The following is a 17419-nucleotide window of genomic DNA, read 5'->3' as shown; positions in this document are numbered from 1 at the left end:
TTATTTCTACAGGCAAATGTTGGAATACTGCTGTAACCCTTAAAAAGCAAAGGGGGGTTGTTTTTCTTCTTTTTAAGAAATGCTTTCCCCATATGTTTCTGAGGTGGTGTGCGCAGTAAAGTCTTTTCATCTCACCACAACCTCGCAGCTCAGCAGAACTCTCAAGCAAGCGCTCAGCTATAAGCACCTGAGCAAATCTCCTCCTCGTGGGCATCGAGGATGCTGAAGGAGGAGGGACTTGCCCTCGTGTTTGAAGCAAAGCACACGGTGACCAGCTTCCCTTTCAGCAGGCTCGCCATCAGGCGCACGCAAGCCTGTGGTATCGACCGGGCTGCACAGAAAGTCGAGCTGTCCCTGGAACAGTCAGCGATCAATCTCTGCCGGTCGGCCGCCTCCTTCGCCAGCCCCATTCATATTTGGGAAACGTGGTATCTGGAAAATTATTTAAAACGGCAAATTTCCTTTCAAATGGGCTTTCTTGTTGTTCTGCTTGTTTCGGGGGAAGAAGGCTGGAGCGGGAAGAGTCATTACAGACCGAAAAGCAAAAAACCACATTTTCATGTGTGATTACTTATATTAATACATATCATTTTACATACATAGTACATCTACATATGGAACCTATTATTATTGAGGAAATGTTTTTTTAATGAGGAAGACTGAACAATACTTAAGAGAGAAAATGTTCAAACCAATGTTAATTTGCACCAGAAGTAACAAAATATTTTAATAAAAAACAGTAAAGAGACTGGCCTTCGTATCCAGGATCAGCCCAGTCCTGTGTTTACACCTTGAGAATAGGATTTGACTTGCATGGCTTTCCCGAGCTTCGCAAACCTCCTAAGCTGAAATTTAAACTCTGACTCTGTCGAGGACTTTTAAGAGTAAAACCAGTGCTTCAGTTCTACAGGGAAACAGAGATAGCTCATTATATTTCTGTTTTCCAGATCCATGGAAGCATTTTCGCTCCCTCTACTTTTTTTTGCAAAGCTCGTGCCCGCCCTCCCTTCCTAGCCCCCAAACTCATCCAAAATTAAAGGGATTTAGGTAATACAATCACTTCTGTATAAATGTAGCTAATCGTATTCTCAACTGCTGAGCACTGTTTCCTCTCCCTCTCCCTGCATGCTGGGGATAATTAAGCTTTCCTTAAATGTTGCATATGAATTAAGAAGAAACAAACAACAAAAACCCCTCACTATTTTCAAATGAAAAAAATCTGGTGCTAAAAAGTTCTGGCAGGCTAAACATCAGTACAAGAAAACTGCTGGATTTTAAATGGTAAAAATAAAGTGAGTAAAAGTTCTGTTTTAGAAATGAGAGACTTTCAAGAAAGACGGTTCATTGTAGAAGAGAGATACTTTCTTTCAGGAATCATCACAAAACCAAGGATGAATTATTAGTATCAAATATAAACCTCAAAATAGACTCTCTCTGTTATCATAATGCAACTATTAATGCATATTTGCTATTCCTGCCAAATGTTATCAGTGTTGTTCCGACTCGCAGGGAACAACCTGTTCTGTGTGGATCCCGACTGGGCTAGGACTGGACTCGGTTTATCATTTTAACACCAGTAATGTTGTTTCGTTCACCTTGAGAAACCACAGCATGAGCAATGATGGCAAGAGGATACTGCACGGGTCCCTGCACTGGCTCCTTAGGAAAAGCCTTAGGAGCCCCAGGACTGCGAGATCAGGACAGCAGCTCCTGTGGTCCGGTCCAGGGAACTCTCATCACCTACGTTAAGTTATCCTCTTTATTTACTCTTGTCAAGCCAGCAGTTTTAGGCACTTTTTTTTTTTTTTTTTTAAATAGGTTGAACTACTTCTGCTGTCCTCGTTTATTTATTTTTTTAAATTTAAATTTAACAACTTTCTAAACTTCCTTGCTGTGTTTTCCAAGTCCCTCTTACAACGGTACGGTGTCAGAATGGCAGTGAAACCAGCACCAGCTGCTCCATACTGGCCTGATGCAACCTACTGGTTACACCCCTCAGGAGCCAGGCACCCAAACAAATGTGTGTCCTGAGAAAGACAGAATTTGTAATAATGCCCTATAAGTATTTTGAATGTAGTTCCTGATTTTGAATCTGCAGAGTGCAAAAGCAGTGCTACTTAGTATATGGCAAGAAAGAAGACAAATTATAATTTCTTCTGTTACTTAGGTGGCACACAGATACTACCAAACGCAACACCGAATGCCTTCCGAGTCTTGCGTAACAACAGATTTCAAATTATAAATGTCACAGAGGCATCGTTTCAGGCTTTGAAATATGGTTTACTTGTTACCAAATATCATGTGTCAATTGATTTATCAAATTCACAAGAAAGAAGAAACCAAGGAGACAATCCAACTTATCTCCCAGCAAGTCCAGGACTGTTTCCAATGAAATGTAGACTGGCAGAAGAGAGATTTATTACCACAGTTTCTTAATGCTACGTTTTACAACGTGTGTTCCTATCGTGCTCCACATGGTACTTTTACCAAGCACGATAGGCTCACTCGGATTTCCACCACCTGCCTGACTTGGTGGGTCACCCGCTGCCTGTGTGCCTCTGATGCTGCGTCTCCATAGCCGATTTCCACAGGTGGAGCTGTTTTTGAAAGAACTTATTAGATGGCAATAATCTCATGCGGGCAAGGGAAAAAAAAAAAGCAAAAAGACTTTGTTGCTTCAAAAAAGACGTGATAAGAGCAGCAGATTTGTTTTTAAAATTCAGGCTGATCTTTAACGTGCCTGCAGTAGCGCTGAGGCCACACAGAGTTGTACTCAACTTCCAAATGCTGATTAAAGGAGAGGGATTCATCTGGCCAGTGTTCCTCACAAAAACTTACAGCCATGTCTCATATTAGAAATCTGTAAAAAGACCTGGAAACATTTACAGTAACTTAGCTTGGGACTAAACGGAACGGAACGTGCCTACTCTTTGAGCCCATTAAAATGTAAGGGGTTTTCTTGGTCATGGAAAAATCATTTTGCTGTATCAAAATCTAATCACACAAACCAGCATTGGGTAGTTCATGCATCAGTTGGTTTGACAGAAATAAACTGTTAGGAAATGACAGGCACATAAGTGACAGTGATAGAATATGGCTGCAAAAATACATCTTAGCTTGAAAATTAAACATAAATAAAAGCTTGATACATCATCTGTGATTTCTGCTATCTAATTAATAATATACATTCAATTAGAAGACATTTTAATCTTTAGGAATTAAAGAAATAATCCTTGGATTTAGCAAGCTCAAACATGTATTTGATTTCAAGTGCATTAAATAATTCCGTTGGTTACAAGGAATTTTTTATGCACATGAAAAACTTTGAAATGCTGTAGGGTAACGATCTAAACTTTGACTGGGCTAGAAATAAGAAGGGATTAATAGTCTGGCTTTGGTTGAAGTGATAAAGGTGATGAAACTCAGATGAAGAGTGAAATTCAGATTCCAAACTCTCTCAGACTTTGAAACTCGGTCAGACCAATTTCTAATTAGCCATTAAGAAACCAGTATCTTCTTTGGTACAGCATATATATGAAAGTAAGGAAAAATATGTTCATGGTAGATAAGAGCTGTTTCAGATTTGTAAGCACGCATTGCAGGCAATTTTTCAGTTCCTTGGTAAAGGGTACATCGAGTAGCACTGTGGTATCTGCACTTTCATGACAAAAAAAAAAAAAAAGAGCAGTAACACACTTTCCTAGATTGAACACAAAGACTTTACAGAGCTAACGAGATCTTTTTTGTTCACGTTCATGATTAATTCCTACTTCTCTAGGTTTCATGTACAAATGGGACAGCTTGCAACAGCAACATTACAAGTTATTTATGAAATCCATTGCACGTGCAGAATCGAAGGAAGTTGCCTGCTGCAATACACACCTACTCAGCTGGAACCCAGATAATGAAAATATTTTTGGTTTGAAATAGCTACAAAATGTAGTACATCTCCAGGACTACCTGGTCTTAAAATACCAGGTCTGGCTAGTGATTCATTTGCAGCTTTTTCTGCTTCACCTTCAACAGCACATTCATTGCATGAGCTAGGGGACGTTCGCTTCGGAGGAAGAGTTGGCAGACTCACTTTCAACGAGGCAAAGACAGAACTGTGTACAATTAAGCGCTAAAGACAACACAAACATTTATAGTGCAATGTATATGGTACCTATCGTCACCCAAATATGAATTTCTGAAAATCCTAAATCTTAGAGAAGTAATTCAATATATGGTAAAAGCCCCTACAATGCTTTCATAAGTAAGAAAGGAGACACACACGTGTATACACACACGCACGGGTAAAGGGTAACACAAGTAGGACGCAAAACCCAAACGAACACACTGTTACTATATGAGCAGGTCAAATGAATGCAATGATAATACTACCTGAGTGGTAATACTACCAATTATTTTTTTAAAAGTCTCTAACAAAAGTTGAAATCTTTTTCCATCACACGAGAGAGACTTTTTGGCTGTACCCTATATCATCCTGAGTAAACCGGCTGAATTGCAAAGACAGAACACTATCCTCAAATAATTAAAGGAAAGGAAAATACTTGTGCTCAGGACTGACATTTATCAATACAGAATAGCCATTTTTGGCCATTGTTTGAAGTAAGGGAAGTAATTAAAGTAAGCAAACCCATTTTGATACCACCGCCCTATTTCCTGCACGTTAGTAACAAAATGCCCCCCCTACGAGCTGTTCATTAACTCTCGACAATAAACATCATACTTCCATATCACACATTTGAGAGCACTCCTAAACTGGGAAGTTGGGCAACAGCATTGCTTTATGCAAAAACAGCCAAGTCCAGTCAGGAAACAGATTAATTTGAAAGCCTTAATTAATGACTGAACATTTACACAGCCAAGATTTATGAGTTACAAGGAAGTAAGTCCAAAACATAACATTCCCTCCTGCATGCAAGCTCTCTTTTTAATGGTAAACAATTAGCCTAGGGTAAGATACTGCCTAAATCCTCAAGTTCACTTTCCTCCCACTTCCAAGCATTGATAGAAAACAAATTAATTTCATGCTTCTTCTTCCCCTCTGCTCTTCCATAAATATTGTTATTAATAAACAAGGGTTAATGAAGACAAAATATAGATATTTTTTTTTAAATAAACAAACCAATGAGTTTCAAAACTTTTTTTTTAGGTTACAAGTACAAAAACAGTATACGAAAGAAGAGGAAAGGAAAGAATAGAATACATCCTGGATAGGTAAGTTTACAAAACTTATTTTCTATATATGCTTGAAGAAAATCATAAACAAGAAAGGAAGGTCTTTTTATAAATATATATATATATATGCGCGCACACACACTTATTAAAATGTATATAATCACATAAAAAACTGTCTAAAAATCCAAAAGATCCCATTTTTTTCCTTGAGTTTACTCCACTAAATTCACAAATATTTTTGCACATTTAGTAACAACAAATGTTAGAAATGAGGAATAAATTTCCAGCTTTTAACATTTTTACTATATTCCACTTCTGAAGAGAACTGACATCTTATTATCCTGGCGCTTACTATTTGAATATTAAAACAAGACTGCCAACTCTTCTTTGGAAGTCCTCAGGCCTTAAACTAGAAAAGTAAAAAAAAAAAAAAAAAAATCAAGAAAAGTTTTCTTCTCTCTTGTTTATACTAAATTACCGGACACATTCTCTTGCCTGCAAATTTTGTTTCACTATCAAAGGAGTGTAGTTTGTTTCTTCCCATGGTTTATATAACACACAAATACACAAAACCGACCACAGAAAGGGCGAGATCCCATAAAGCGGTAACAGGTCTGATAACAAGACTCTGCGATGAGCCCGTGTCCCTACAGCCATACTGTACACCCACCCTGGCAAGGGAACTCCATAAGACTCCTCTCTCCAGGCACACAGCCACAACCGCGACCTGCAGAGGTAAGCAGAAACACAAGCAGCACGTGGCTTTTGGGTTGGGGTTGGGTTTTTTTTCTTGCCTGTGGTGGTGTGGCCGTGCTGAATGCCCAAGCCCCTATCAATGCCTGTCATGAGAAAAATCTCCAACGGCACATCCTCCTGGCTGCTTCTCTTCAGTCCTTCGTTCTTGGTGGAACGATGAAAACCATGCCTTGCAAGGGAAAGTGGCCGCTGATGAAGAGAGATTGAGCGGAAAAGAGTTTTCCTGACACGGATTCACAAAAACTTGGAAACACCTCGCCCTAGACACCCACACAGTCTAATCTATGAGCCGGGTCCATTTCCCCCCCCGCCCCCCTTCCTTCATCAGTTCCTCATCAAATGGGAGCTCACTGAGAGCAGTTCTGGAAAAAGACAAAGTTGGTGTACCCCAGTAAAAAGCACAATAAGACCAAATGACACAAGACAAAACAGAAGACAGATTGTTACTCTCCCCCTCCTCTCCCTCCAATGGTGTGTTTCACTGTGCAATGTTAAGTATAATAGTAATAGTCTAGTTTTATCAAAAATTTACTTTGTTTGCTAGGAAATTAAGTCTCAAATACCACAAAGCCAGTCTCTGTAAGACGCTAATTACTCTGAAATCATAACTGCCCCCCCTTCCAGCTTCCCTAAATAAGAAAATAAACCATCAAACAAATAAAATCCAAAGCAGCTCTTTTAAACTGGGCAAAACGCTCTTGGTTCTCCTCCCCTGACAATGGGAATGTCAAGACCAATTAGCAATTGCAGTCATCTTGGGTTTTGCTCTGTTTTCTTCCACTGCAAGTGGTCAACTCGGATCCAATGGCTCACTTCTATACACACAATGCCATGGACAAATTACAGAAGACTAAGACCTGAAAGGTTTTTTTTTTCTACCCAACTATGCTTGACGTTTTCATTACTCAAAGACAGGAAACAAAAAGCTTAAGCTGGGAACTAGGTGATAGTTTGAAAAAGTTTAATTAAAAAGCAAAACGGTCCCCAGAATTGCCTCTAACATAGCTAATAATGTGCTGTAGAGTTACTATCGTGCTGCTTCCACCTGCCCATAGCCATTTACTCCTTTTGCCAAAGGCACTTTAAAGCTTTATGTATTTAAGGGAAACCATAAAAGATCACTTGGAAATGACAACTTCCAATTTTTGATCTACAAAAATCTGAGCTACAGTAGTGCATGCACCCATCAGCTTTTCAGTAGTGCTAACAAGCGTTACCTGACGGCTTCTACTCCAGGTAATGGTTTGAATGCTAAGACCAAAGTTTTGCGCCAATACAAAATCTTTGTTAGAATTCAAATAGAAAACAGAAAGCCAGCGACAGACAGCTCCCCTTACAGTGCCTTCTTCAATGGGATTGCAGCTCTCCTTCTCACGAACAGCCAGTGTTCAGGCACACCGTGAAAACAAAAGTTACACGGCAAGAACGAAAACGTCCCTGTTTGACAACGTAGGTTTGGCTGCAAATATTTGAAAGCTTCCCTGCTCCCACATTCAGCATCAGTGACTGTCTTAATTACCAACAACTCAAACTGTTTCAGCATAACTGCTGAGGAGCTTAATCTCACCAAAAAGCCTCCAACTCCAACAATGATACCGCTTAAGTTTGTGGATAAAAAAGATAGCAGAACAAAAGCACTATTTCAACTATTTTTTTCCAAAAAATCTCACTTAGAAAAATAAAGTTATACACGATCAAAACCTCCTCGAAAGGAATACAGCAGAGTGCATTTTCAAACTCAAATAACTTAATGGGATGACAAGGGTGAAGCTGGCAGCTCACACACGTTTTTAGGGATGGGAAGTATTAAAGGATGTTTAGATACTATTTTATTATTCATTATTAGGTTCCAAATTTTCACAACAGAAACAATTACTTTGCTGATGACTGCCAGAGGCAAACATCCTATTTTATATGTACACAAAGAAACCAGTATATGTTCAAATATTTTAATTCATACACACACCCCTCTCCAATCTTTGCAGTTCAGTGAAGTGTAAACAGTTAGTGTTGTCATTAAAATACACATTCTTCATTCACAGCAACAATACTCAGGTAGATTAATAAGCTTTTATACCTGGGCTCTATTATTCCTCTGCCATTCATTAACATTTCTTCCACCTTGACAGCAATTTAATTGGCACAGAACCAGAAATACAAGTAGGTCAGCACAAGGTGTTCCTCTGTATAGTTTCATCTGCTATAAACATCCTATCTGAGTTAGCCTTCAGGTACTACATTTAAATATTCCTAGTGCCAGTTAAGATAATAATCAGAACTATTTCGGATATCGTTGTCCAAGTACTACCCTTATTTTTGGAGGACTGATTCTGTTAAGGACAGAAAGGAAATTTTACTGCAGAAATGGGGAACCCTCTGCAGCTCTCCTGGCCAAGCTGATGCCCGAGATTATGCCTCAGTGCTACCTGCCTGGGAAAATTTTTGGTGACTCGCTTTAATTTGTATGCCTTATCTTATACTTTAGGAGTAGAATTGAGTCAAACTCAAAGCAGCAAGGTCACTTCTAACCACATACCCTGTGACACATCAAAACTTACGAGGCCAAGCGCCAGCACTACAGGTTTAAATCAGAAAAACAGGTCAACGTGAGGAAAAAGTGTTTAATTTTTTTTTCTTGTCCTTTTTTCAACATAAAAGCAAATTCTACCACTCTGAACTGATAAGAGCATTTGTATTACATAAATGAAAACACTTCAAGAGCCAGAAATAAACCAACGTTTTCGATTCCTTCTTGATCAATGCAAATGCTGCAATGCAAATTTACTCTGAACATTACGTACCCCCATTTGTGATCATTGGTCTACGGAAAGCATATGCTTTAAGACAGGCAAGAATAATCCCCGCTGCCTGATTAAAAATTAAAAAAGGAAGAATGAATTAAATTAAAAGTTGCTAGAAATAACTCACAGGCAAAAAATAAAACTGAAAGAAAACAATAGCAGTAGCCTAAAGAGACATATTTTTTCCTGCAGGAATGAATTCCCATCTGCTTTTAAAGAGCAACATGTTTTTCCATTGCTGGGAATTAGAGCCAAAACCAGGACAATAAAGCAGCAAAGCCACAGGCAAGAGCAGAGGGCCAGTGAAGCTGGCTGATGGAGTATCAGTCTAGGTCCCTCTTTTATAAGCCTGTGTTTCGGTGACAGCTCACCAGTCCCCCGCTGTGCTGGCAACACACTCCCCTCTGCCACCCTCAACAAAGGGGAGCTCCTGGTAACTCTGCCGCGTGCCAGGTAGCGTGGAAAAGGGACGGCGAGGGCAGGGGAGGGAGGCAAACAGCATAGTCAGCGCTGCCGGTAACGCAGGCGTCTCCCATGGCCTCGGCTGGTTTGGTGAAACTACAGCCGTTTTATAAAAACTCTTGGGAAGTGAGCAGCCCCATCGGCAGAGGATCGCCTACCCCTGACGTAAGCGATGCTCCTATTGCAGGGTCTTTCTCCCAACAGGCATGCAACAAGAAACAACCCTCGAAAGGCACAGGGAGGACAAAAGCAAACACAAACATCCATTTGCAGAAGCTGGGTGGATGATGCCATTAAAATAGGTAATGAAGACACAGAAAGGAAAAAAAAACCACCATACTGAAATTAGCTGTAAGGTTCCTGCAGCCTAACTGTTTCAGCATTTTGGGAATCAGAATGTTCAGCCCTTTGGACCGCATGGAGGAAGAAAATCTCAGGTTTGAGAAGCAGGCTAAATTTCATACCTCAACACTGCCTGGTGCTTGCTTGGGGGCGCATTCAAATTCCCTCTGGCATTTTCCCCAAGTTCCTCTGAGGATCACTGTTCTTCGAGTTACTTAGGAAGCAGTTTCGACTGTATCCTCCTGAGCTGTTAATGGGTCTGACCTTTGCGGAAACACTAATGTCCCTTCAGCCAGATGCATTAAATCTCCTCTGCTTGATTAAACTATTAGCAAATCATTATCTCCCTGAAGGATAAAATGTTCTTTCCCAGATGAGCTAGCCGTGCATAAATTTCAGTGCAAACACTCTCCTGTATACCAAACCTTATGCTTTGCATAAACACGCTGATTGCCAACCATGCTTTATATACTCAAAAGAGGGTGAACACATACAGTACTTAAACAGCCCACTTAGGGCAACAAATCCCCCACCCCACCGCTGAAAAATGCACGAGGGGAACCAGATCTTTCTAAAGTGACTAAAACGGAGAGTGGGGAGAGGCAGCACAATGCCACAAACTCTTGCGGTTCGGCACCGCCATGCCAATGAGTGATTGCCCTCATTCCTAATCTGCCCAAGCACATTCTGCACGTACGAGGTTCTTGCGAGACCAGCAGTAAGCAAAATCCCATGGGAAGTCCTGTGTAGTTAGTTATTTCCTTTCCGGTGATTCATCGCGTTTATCCCAAACACTGACATTCGGAAAACATGCCGAATGCCAGGTATTTCCTCACCTTCCAGCCACCTGTGCCAAACACATCCTCAGCACTGATAAACGCGTGTAGGAAGGCGGCGATCCCATATTAGCCATATTGGATGAAGGCTGAGTCTCTTTTCTTCACCCACCCACACAAAAATGTTCACTTTTCAATGAGTGATATAAATTAACAGATCCTATGCATCATTCCAAGAGAAACTTTGGAGGTTCATCTGAGGCCTTAATCTCGCTGCGTTTCAAATTGTCGGCGTTCCTCACTTCGAAAATTGCATTTCACTGTATCCTGGTGGTGAACTAAGAAGATCTCCTTCAGAAGGAAAGGCCGTCCAGCAGAGTCAAGCCAGTCATTTCAGCCCCAGACGCTTTAACTACCCAAATGTATTTTCAAATCACACACTTCTGATGACACATACGCATTTTTTTTTTGCTGGTATCTTAGAAGTTCAAAATGTGAGGGCCAGTCCCAAGACATGTCTTGAGCACCTTCGACAGCTGTTGAATTCAACGGGAATTGAACACGCTCTGCATCTAGCATAACTAAGCATAAAAGGGACAAACGTGTTTGTATTTAAAAATTAAACCCATAAGCTTTAGCCAGGACATGATTTGAAGGGTCTACTGTTTTTTTTTTCCCCATACAGAAACTTCACTCTTCTTTTTTTTAATGCCTTCACTCCCAAAAGCCTGTGTCTCTTTTTAGGCTACTATACAGGATTGGATCTGTTGTCCTTTAAAAATGTTAAACAGAAAACCTTTCCCTTAAGTTTGGGAGATCTTTTCCTTCATGTAAAACTAGATGTAAAGAAGATAACACAACCTAATTTGTCGGATGCCCTTTTTTCCCCCCTACATCTAAGCCCTCTCTCAACTTTACAGTAGATGCTCTTTACTAAACAGACAAATTCTTCCCAATCTCTTAAAAGACCATTTAGTCTCCTGTACACCTATGAGGGAAGGCATCCTCACTTCTTTTGTAGTTGGTAACTTCCTCTATAAGAAAGAGAGGAGTTCGGGGAGGTTTTGGTTGTTTGGGGTGGTTTTTTTATTAAAGTTTATAGTTTAAATATGTCAGTATCTGGTAAACAAGAGCATGCATGTTTTGGAATACATATTTTAAGAGTCAAAGGCTTTAGTTGATTCAAGCTAGTGTGCTTGCTGCTGCAAAGGTACTTTTTTGGCATCAAATATGCTCTCATTTGAGCCAGAGCAAACCTTCGTTGGCTTGCTTTTTTCCTCCCCTTCATTCTGTGTTCCCATCGAGAGTTATTGCAAAGTGAGAAAGATATTTTTTACATTAACTATTCTACTTCAACTAAGAACCAGTGAAAGATTTACAGGTTCCCAGATTCCCGCTTTACTATTGTGTCCTGTAAGCATGGAAACGGATAATACTATAGAAACAATGCCTGCCTTTGCTTTCACCATGACCTCCTTTCCACCAATTTAAAAGCAGTCAGTCCCACTAGCTTACTTTTATAAGCACACTTGTCTTAAGAATATTGTCATCATATCCAGAATGTTTAATTTTTTATAACTTCTAACCAACTTTAAACTCAGAACAACTCAACACTTGATTTCAGTTTCTGCCTAAACTCTCCCTCTCTGCTACTGCCTTCTGAACTGTAACTAAACCATAATCTGACTAGGGCTCAGACAACAAAAGAAGGTCCTTCACTCTACTGGGTTTATTTTCCTTTTTATCACCTACTTTCTGGAATAAAATATTTCTACATTGGGGAAACACTGTCTTCAGCCCTTGCTCGCCCTTTTTCGCAGAGCAAACTCCAAGGGTTTGAAGACAGACACACCTCTTCCACTTAATTTGTAATGGCAAATGATACAACCTTTTTTTTCCCCACACAGGTCTAATAAAGACACCAGTCTTTGCATTTATAAAGGTAGGTGTCCTTCCTCTAGGCCAAGACATGTTCCAGGTACATCCTTTCTTCTTTCCTGTTTGAGACAATATATAATTTATACATTACAGGACGATCAATTTCCTATCAGATACTGTCCACATGATTTTTTGTCTTACTCGCACTAGAAAGTGCCTTGAGACTATTGCTGTTTTCTACTACAACAGAGAGCAGCCAATAATTATCAAAAACGTAATCTGAAACCCAAATAAAAAAACTAGAGCACCTGAGTTTGGGGAAGGCCCATCTTTCCTAAAACTAGCTGGCTATAGCAGCATCATGAAAGCAAGCAAATTAGATCCAAAGAACTCTCGCTGCTTGCACTTTAAAGCATTGCTTTTAAATACTCCTGTGGTTGGATCTTTATTTAATCAGTGAGAAATCAAACAGCTAAAACTTCTCAGCATGAAGTATAAGAGTGAAAATGGTCTAGGAAAAAGCTATGATCAAACTGAACAATCTCCAAAGACATCCAAATTATATAAAACCATTAAAAAAAAATCATCAGTTTTCTCAAAGTTGGATCTCCTGCAATTTGGCCCAAAATAAAGTGCAGGAACACTAGAATAAACCTTATAAAAGTTTTGATGCAGCACAACGCTTGTTGTTTTAACCATTTTTATTACTTTCAAGGACTAGAGACTTCTTCTCCATGACTACCAGTGCTCCTTGCTAATACTACAGCATCCGGAGGAGCCAGCAAGGCCAGCGGTGCAGGTTAGCACAGCACAGCCTCCTGCTGAACCATGCCAGGCATCAGCTGCCCGGGCACGGCCTTCAGTAGAAATTTCCTAGAAAAGAAAAGCCGGCGGCAAAGACAAGAGCAGTTCTGACTGCTCCTCCACCACACGGGTGGAACCTGCTGGCCTGTGTGTGACAGCAAACGAGTCCTACGGTTACTGCAGAGCTGCCCTTGCAGCAACCAGACCTACCCCGCGCACGGCTCCGTCACGCCGGCTCAGCTAAAGAGAAGTTGAGGTGGTCCTGGGAAAAGGCAGATGCCTTTAGAGGGAGGAGGGAATGATCCTTGGTGTCAACATCAGCTCTGAGGCCAAACCTTGCTATTCAGAAACTTCTAAAAACAATTTCTTCCTTTCCTGATTTACAGATACTATACTGAGGTATCCCTGAAGAAGAGCCTCAAGCACTGCTGCAGAGCACTGCTTCAGAAGAGCCTGGAAATGAAGATCGAACTCAAACCTATACTATTAGCACAGTAAAAGCTAACTGTAAAGACACTGTTCCTCTAATGCACTTTTTTTTTTTACATTAAACTTCACTTACATGTGAGAGAAGGCAATTTTAATTCACCCTCGTAAATTATCTTCCATCTTCTCTCACATGAAACAGTGGGAAGTAATCACCCTATTTTGCTATCTTGATATATCTTTAAAGGTGCTCATTAAGAGAAACGTACATCCAGCAGGTGAATAGAGATAACTGGTCATAAGTGATGACAGGCAAAAATATACAAATATCTGATCTGAAGAAAGGCCAAGTTGGAAGCCAGACGCATACTGAACTACCCGCTGTACTTGCTGTTTATTCAGCTCATGTCAGGATGATTCAACGCATCTTTACACGCAACTCCCTATTCATACAGCATCTTCTAGTCACAAAACCAAGCATTTTCCATTTCTTTTTCTTAACAAAGGGTAGAACAGTGGAATGGGAACTTGCCATTCAACAGCGGAAACTATTTGTAAAGCTGGGAAGCTGGAGACACTAGGAAGAAAAGGCTTTAATGAAACTGGCCACTGTGTGTGCCAACTGTCAAGACTTTTTATATATTCTTCCAAGGAACACTGACTGAGGCTTTTTCTGTATTTACTCTTTATGTCCCAGTTATTATAATTCTTTGAATAATGCAAAAGAACAAAATCCACGAGAAATGCCGTATTAGAAGCAGGCAGGCTTTTTTTCCCCTGCAACTAGTCTGTAGCTGCACTCAATGACCCATTAACTTATTTTTGGTTCTGTACAAATCCAGCACCAAGACATTTGCAAATCATTATCTAAGCACAGGAATTTACCACTAGAGCCTCAGCTGATCCAGATCCAAAGGAAATCCCCATATGCTTGGAATTTCTGAAATACAAGCATTACAGATGTTGCCCGGTAAGAAGACAGTTTCCATACACAACAGAGGATATGTTTATATTTATGTTTTTGGAGGCTTGTAACTTGGCCAGAGGCAGATAAATTTTCCCAGGGCAGCAAAAATCGTATCACTGACATCCAGGTAAAAACATAGTACTGTTTCAAAGCGTGGAGTAGCCCAAAGTGTGGAGGCAAATAGAGCCACGACAGTTTTCAAGACCAACATTTAAGCCTGCAATCCTTTTCATTATTGCCTTTTTTTCATTACGAGATCCCACATTCTGCGGCAAAAAAAAAGATGTGCTACACAAAACAGCTTCACTCACTCCGCAGCTTTCATTCGTTCGTTCCCAGAGCACAGTTTGTCCTCTGCTGTGGAGGAAGAAAGCTCTTGAGGGTTTGACTTTGGTGTCTGTTGTGACACAGCTTCCCGGAACGAGCCTGGAGGCTAGCCCAGACACTGCTGCTGCGCATGGCAAGGTCTGACCCCATCCCTTGGACTTGGGGCACCTGCAGCAGTGCCCCCACCAGCCAGAGGTTACTGGTAGGCAATGCAGCATTTTACAGCATACCAGCATTTAAGTGATAGCGAAATGAGCAAAAGCCTTGCCTGGGAGCGTATCCAATGACCAGTTGGTTGAGGAGGTCCTTCAACATTTTAGGAACCACACAAATACTCCACAGTCACCCTCTCTCTCGGACCAAGACAAAAGTTTAGCTTATTTCCCTGCCCTTATAAACAGCACACAGAAAGATGGGGGTGCCAAGGCAAGCACATCACATTTTCCACTCTGCTCTGGAAAAAGTCAAAGGTGACTATGTAATTAAAGATGGCGCGATGATGCATACACTAGGACTGGCTACAGTTAGGTGGAGATTTTGATTCTGGTATTTCATACCTTTTAAGAGTTGAACTGGCAAGCTTAATAACATTCTTTGAATTTTGAAAGTAATATAATTACTTTCAATTAATCAAAATGAGGAAAGAATGAAATACCTTTCACGAGACACTGACATGAATGATATTCAGGGAGCAGAGTGGTGACCACTAACGTACCAATGCTTATTGTAACTGCCAGGCAGCAGCATCTGAGAAATTTTTTCCCTTCTACCCAGGACAGGAAATAATTGTCTGACATCCACTGTCAGAAGCTGACTAAGAAATAGCAATGAGCTATAACAATAAGTGCTGCTGTGAGGTCTTGACTATGTGGAATAGAAAAATAGGAGCTTCAAAGTGACCAGTGACTCCCTTGCGATTCCCCTACGCTGTCTCATAACTCTGTCTCTCCTCCCTCCATCTGAGGCTCTCAGTCACAATTCTATATGCAAAAGTTCCCCAGGGATGTGGGGAGGCCAAGGTGAACTGTCTGGGCAGTCTGGGAGCACTTGCCCCCACCTCCCTCCACTCCTCCTGGCAGCACGTTCTTCCTGGAGCCACCCAGGATCGTACTAAGGCTCACCCTGGAAGAGGCCCTTCCCCCGGCAACAATCTTCTGATGGAGATCTTGAAGGTAAGCAGCCCCTGATTGTATTCCGTTTTCTGAGCAAAAACAGAGAAACCTCTCAAATGTTCCCTTTCATAATTCCCCCACCGCTTTGAGAAGACTCAAGGGATGATACCTGGATGATACTTGATTTCAGCTTTATGCACCGACTCCGTGGCAATTACCATTCAGAAAGTTTTACCTCTGCTCCCGAATACTTCTGGGTGTGCTGAACGAGCTCCGCTAAGCAGACTTCATCGCTGACTGGCATGGACTGAAAATGAATTTTGAAGATCTCCCCACGAGTGGCTGCATCTGGCAACGGCACGTAGATAATTCTGTCTATTCGTCCTGGTCTCAGCAAGGCCTGCAATGAAAGCATCACAGGAAAAGTTATAGCACATGGCACATCCCATTAAGACAGTAAAAACCACAACTCAAAAACCACAATGCCACCAAACAACCAACAATTTCAGCAAAAGCAAGAAGCTGCACAAGAACAATCAAGCTATGCGCAAGAGGGGTTATTCTCCTACGTTAGAATGGATCAGTCGATGAAGACAGTCAGGCTACTCAGCCTGTGAAATACCAGTTTATGGAAAAAAGGAATCATAAAGGAACCATCATCATTTTCCTAAAATAATAATTTTAGGCTTGTTGCAAGGTGTGCTGGAATGTTAGGACTTGGCAGAAGGACAGGTGGCAATGGACACATCAGGTCTTCAATCAAGACAACAAGCAGAGAAAAACATTTTTTTGAAGTGAAGCTTACATTATGGGTTCATGTTGCTTTATCCCAAATTATTAGAGCTGCACATGCTTATAGAAGAGCAGATTACTCTGACAGTTTTTTATGCAAAATAAAGTAACAATAGACAGGAGGCTAGTGATGCTCAGCTTCAAAAAGGGAGAGAAAAAATCGTAGACTTGCAAAAGCGCTACAGTTAGTATGTTTTAGCATCAGCTTTGAACCGTTGGAAAAACCCTCATTTTTTCCTTCACTTGTGCCCCAAGACAACTGAAAAATCAACAGATAAATACAGTTACAAGCTAAGGCCCCAACTTTGCAGTTTCACACGCGTATATTGGCCCTTGCACTTTGCTTTCCCAGGGTTACTCAGATTACACATACACTGGGGAGGAGGGAGGTTGACAGAGCAAACTCTGGGCAGCGGCGACAGACAACGTAAGAGGGGACAACGGCCACAAAGGGCAGCGTGGAGGGTTCCGACTGGACGGGAAGAAAAAGTCTCTGGAAGAGAAGCGCAGCCTCGGGGCAGGTCACTGGGGAGGTTGCGGAAACTCTGTCCTGGGGGGTTTTGCGGCTCGGCCAGACGAAGCCAAGCCCTCCCCGATCTGGTGCTGGCGACAGTCCCGCCTTGTGTGGGAGGGGGACCGCACGGCCTCTGGAAGCCCCCTCCAACCAGCGTTTCTGTGGCTCTATGCTTTCTGGATGGGGTCAAAAAGTAAACATTATCTATATATAAAACAATTATATCCGATACACGGGAGAAGCCAAGCTCTTAAATCTATGAGAAGAGAGGAAGCTCA

General features: G+C 41.2%; 1 protein-coding gene across 1 annotated transcript in view; it reads right to left on the bottom strand.

Moving 5' to 3' along the window:
• Positions 1-17419, bottom strand: part of AFG2A (AFG2 AAA ATPase homolog A) — a 198057-nt gene that overhangs the window by 22648 nt on the left and 157990 nt on the right. The window contains exon 15 of the mRNA XM_082483008.1: positions 16071-16235. Within this exon, the coding sequence (XP_082339134.1) occupies positions 16071-16235 (165 nt within the window). The remainder of the gene's footprint in view (positions 1-16070; positions 16236-17419) is intronic.

The sequence above is a fragment of the Vanellus vanellus genome, assembly GCF_965231255.1.
Source record: "Vanellus vanellus genome assembly, chromosome: 4".
Taxonomy (NCBI): Eukaryota; Metazoa; Chordata; class Aves; order Charadriiformes; family Charadriidae; genus Vanellus; species Vanellus vanellus.
The sequence above is the reverse complement of the archived record's forward strand: the minus strand, read 5'-3'. Positions and strand labels throughout refer to the sequence as shown.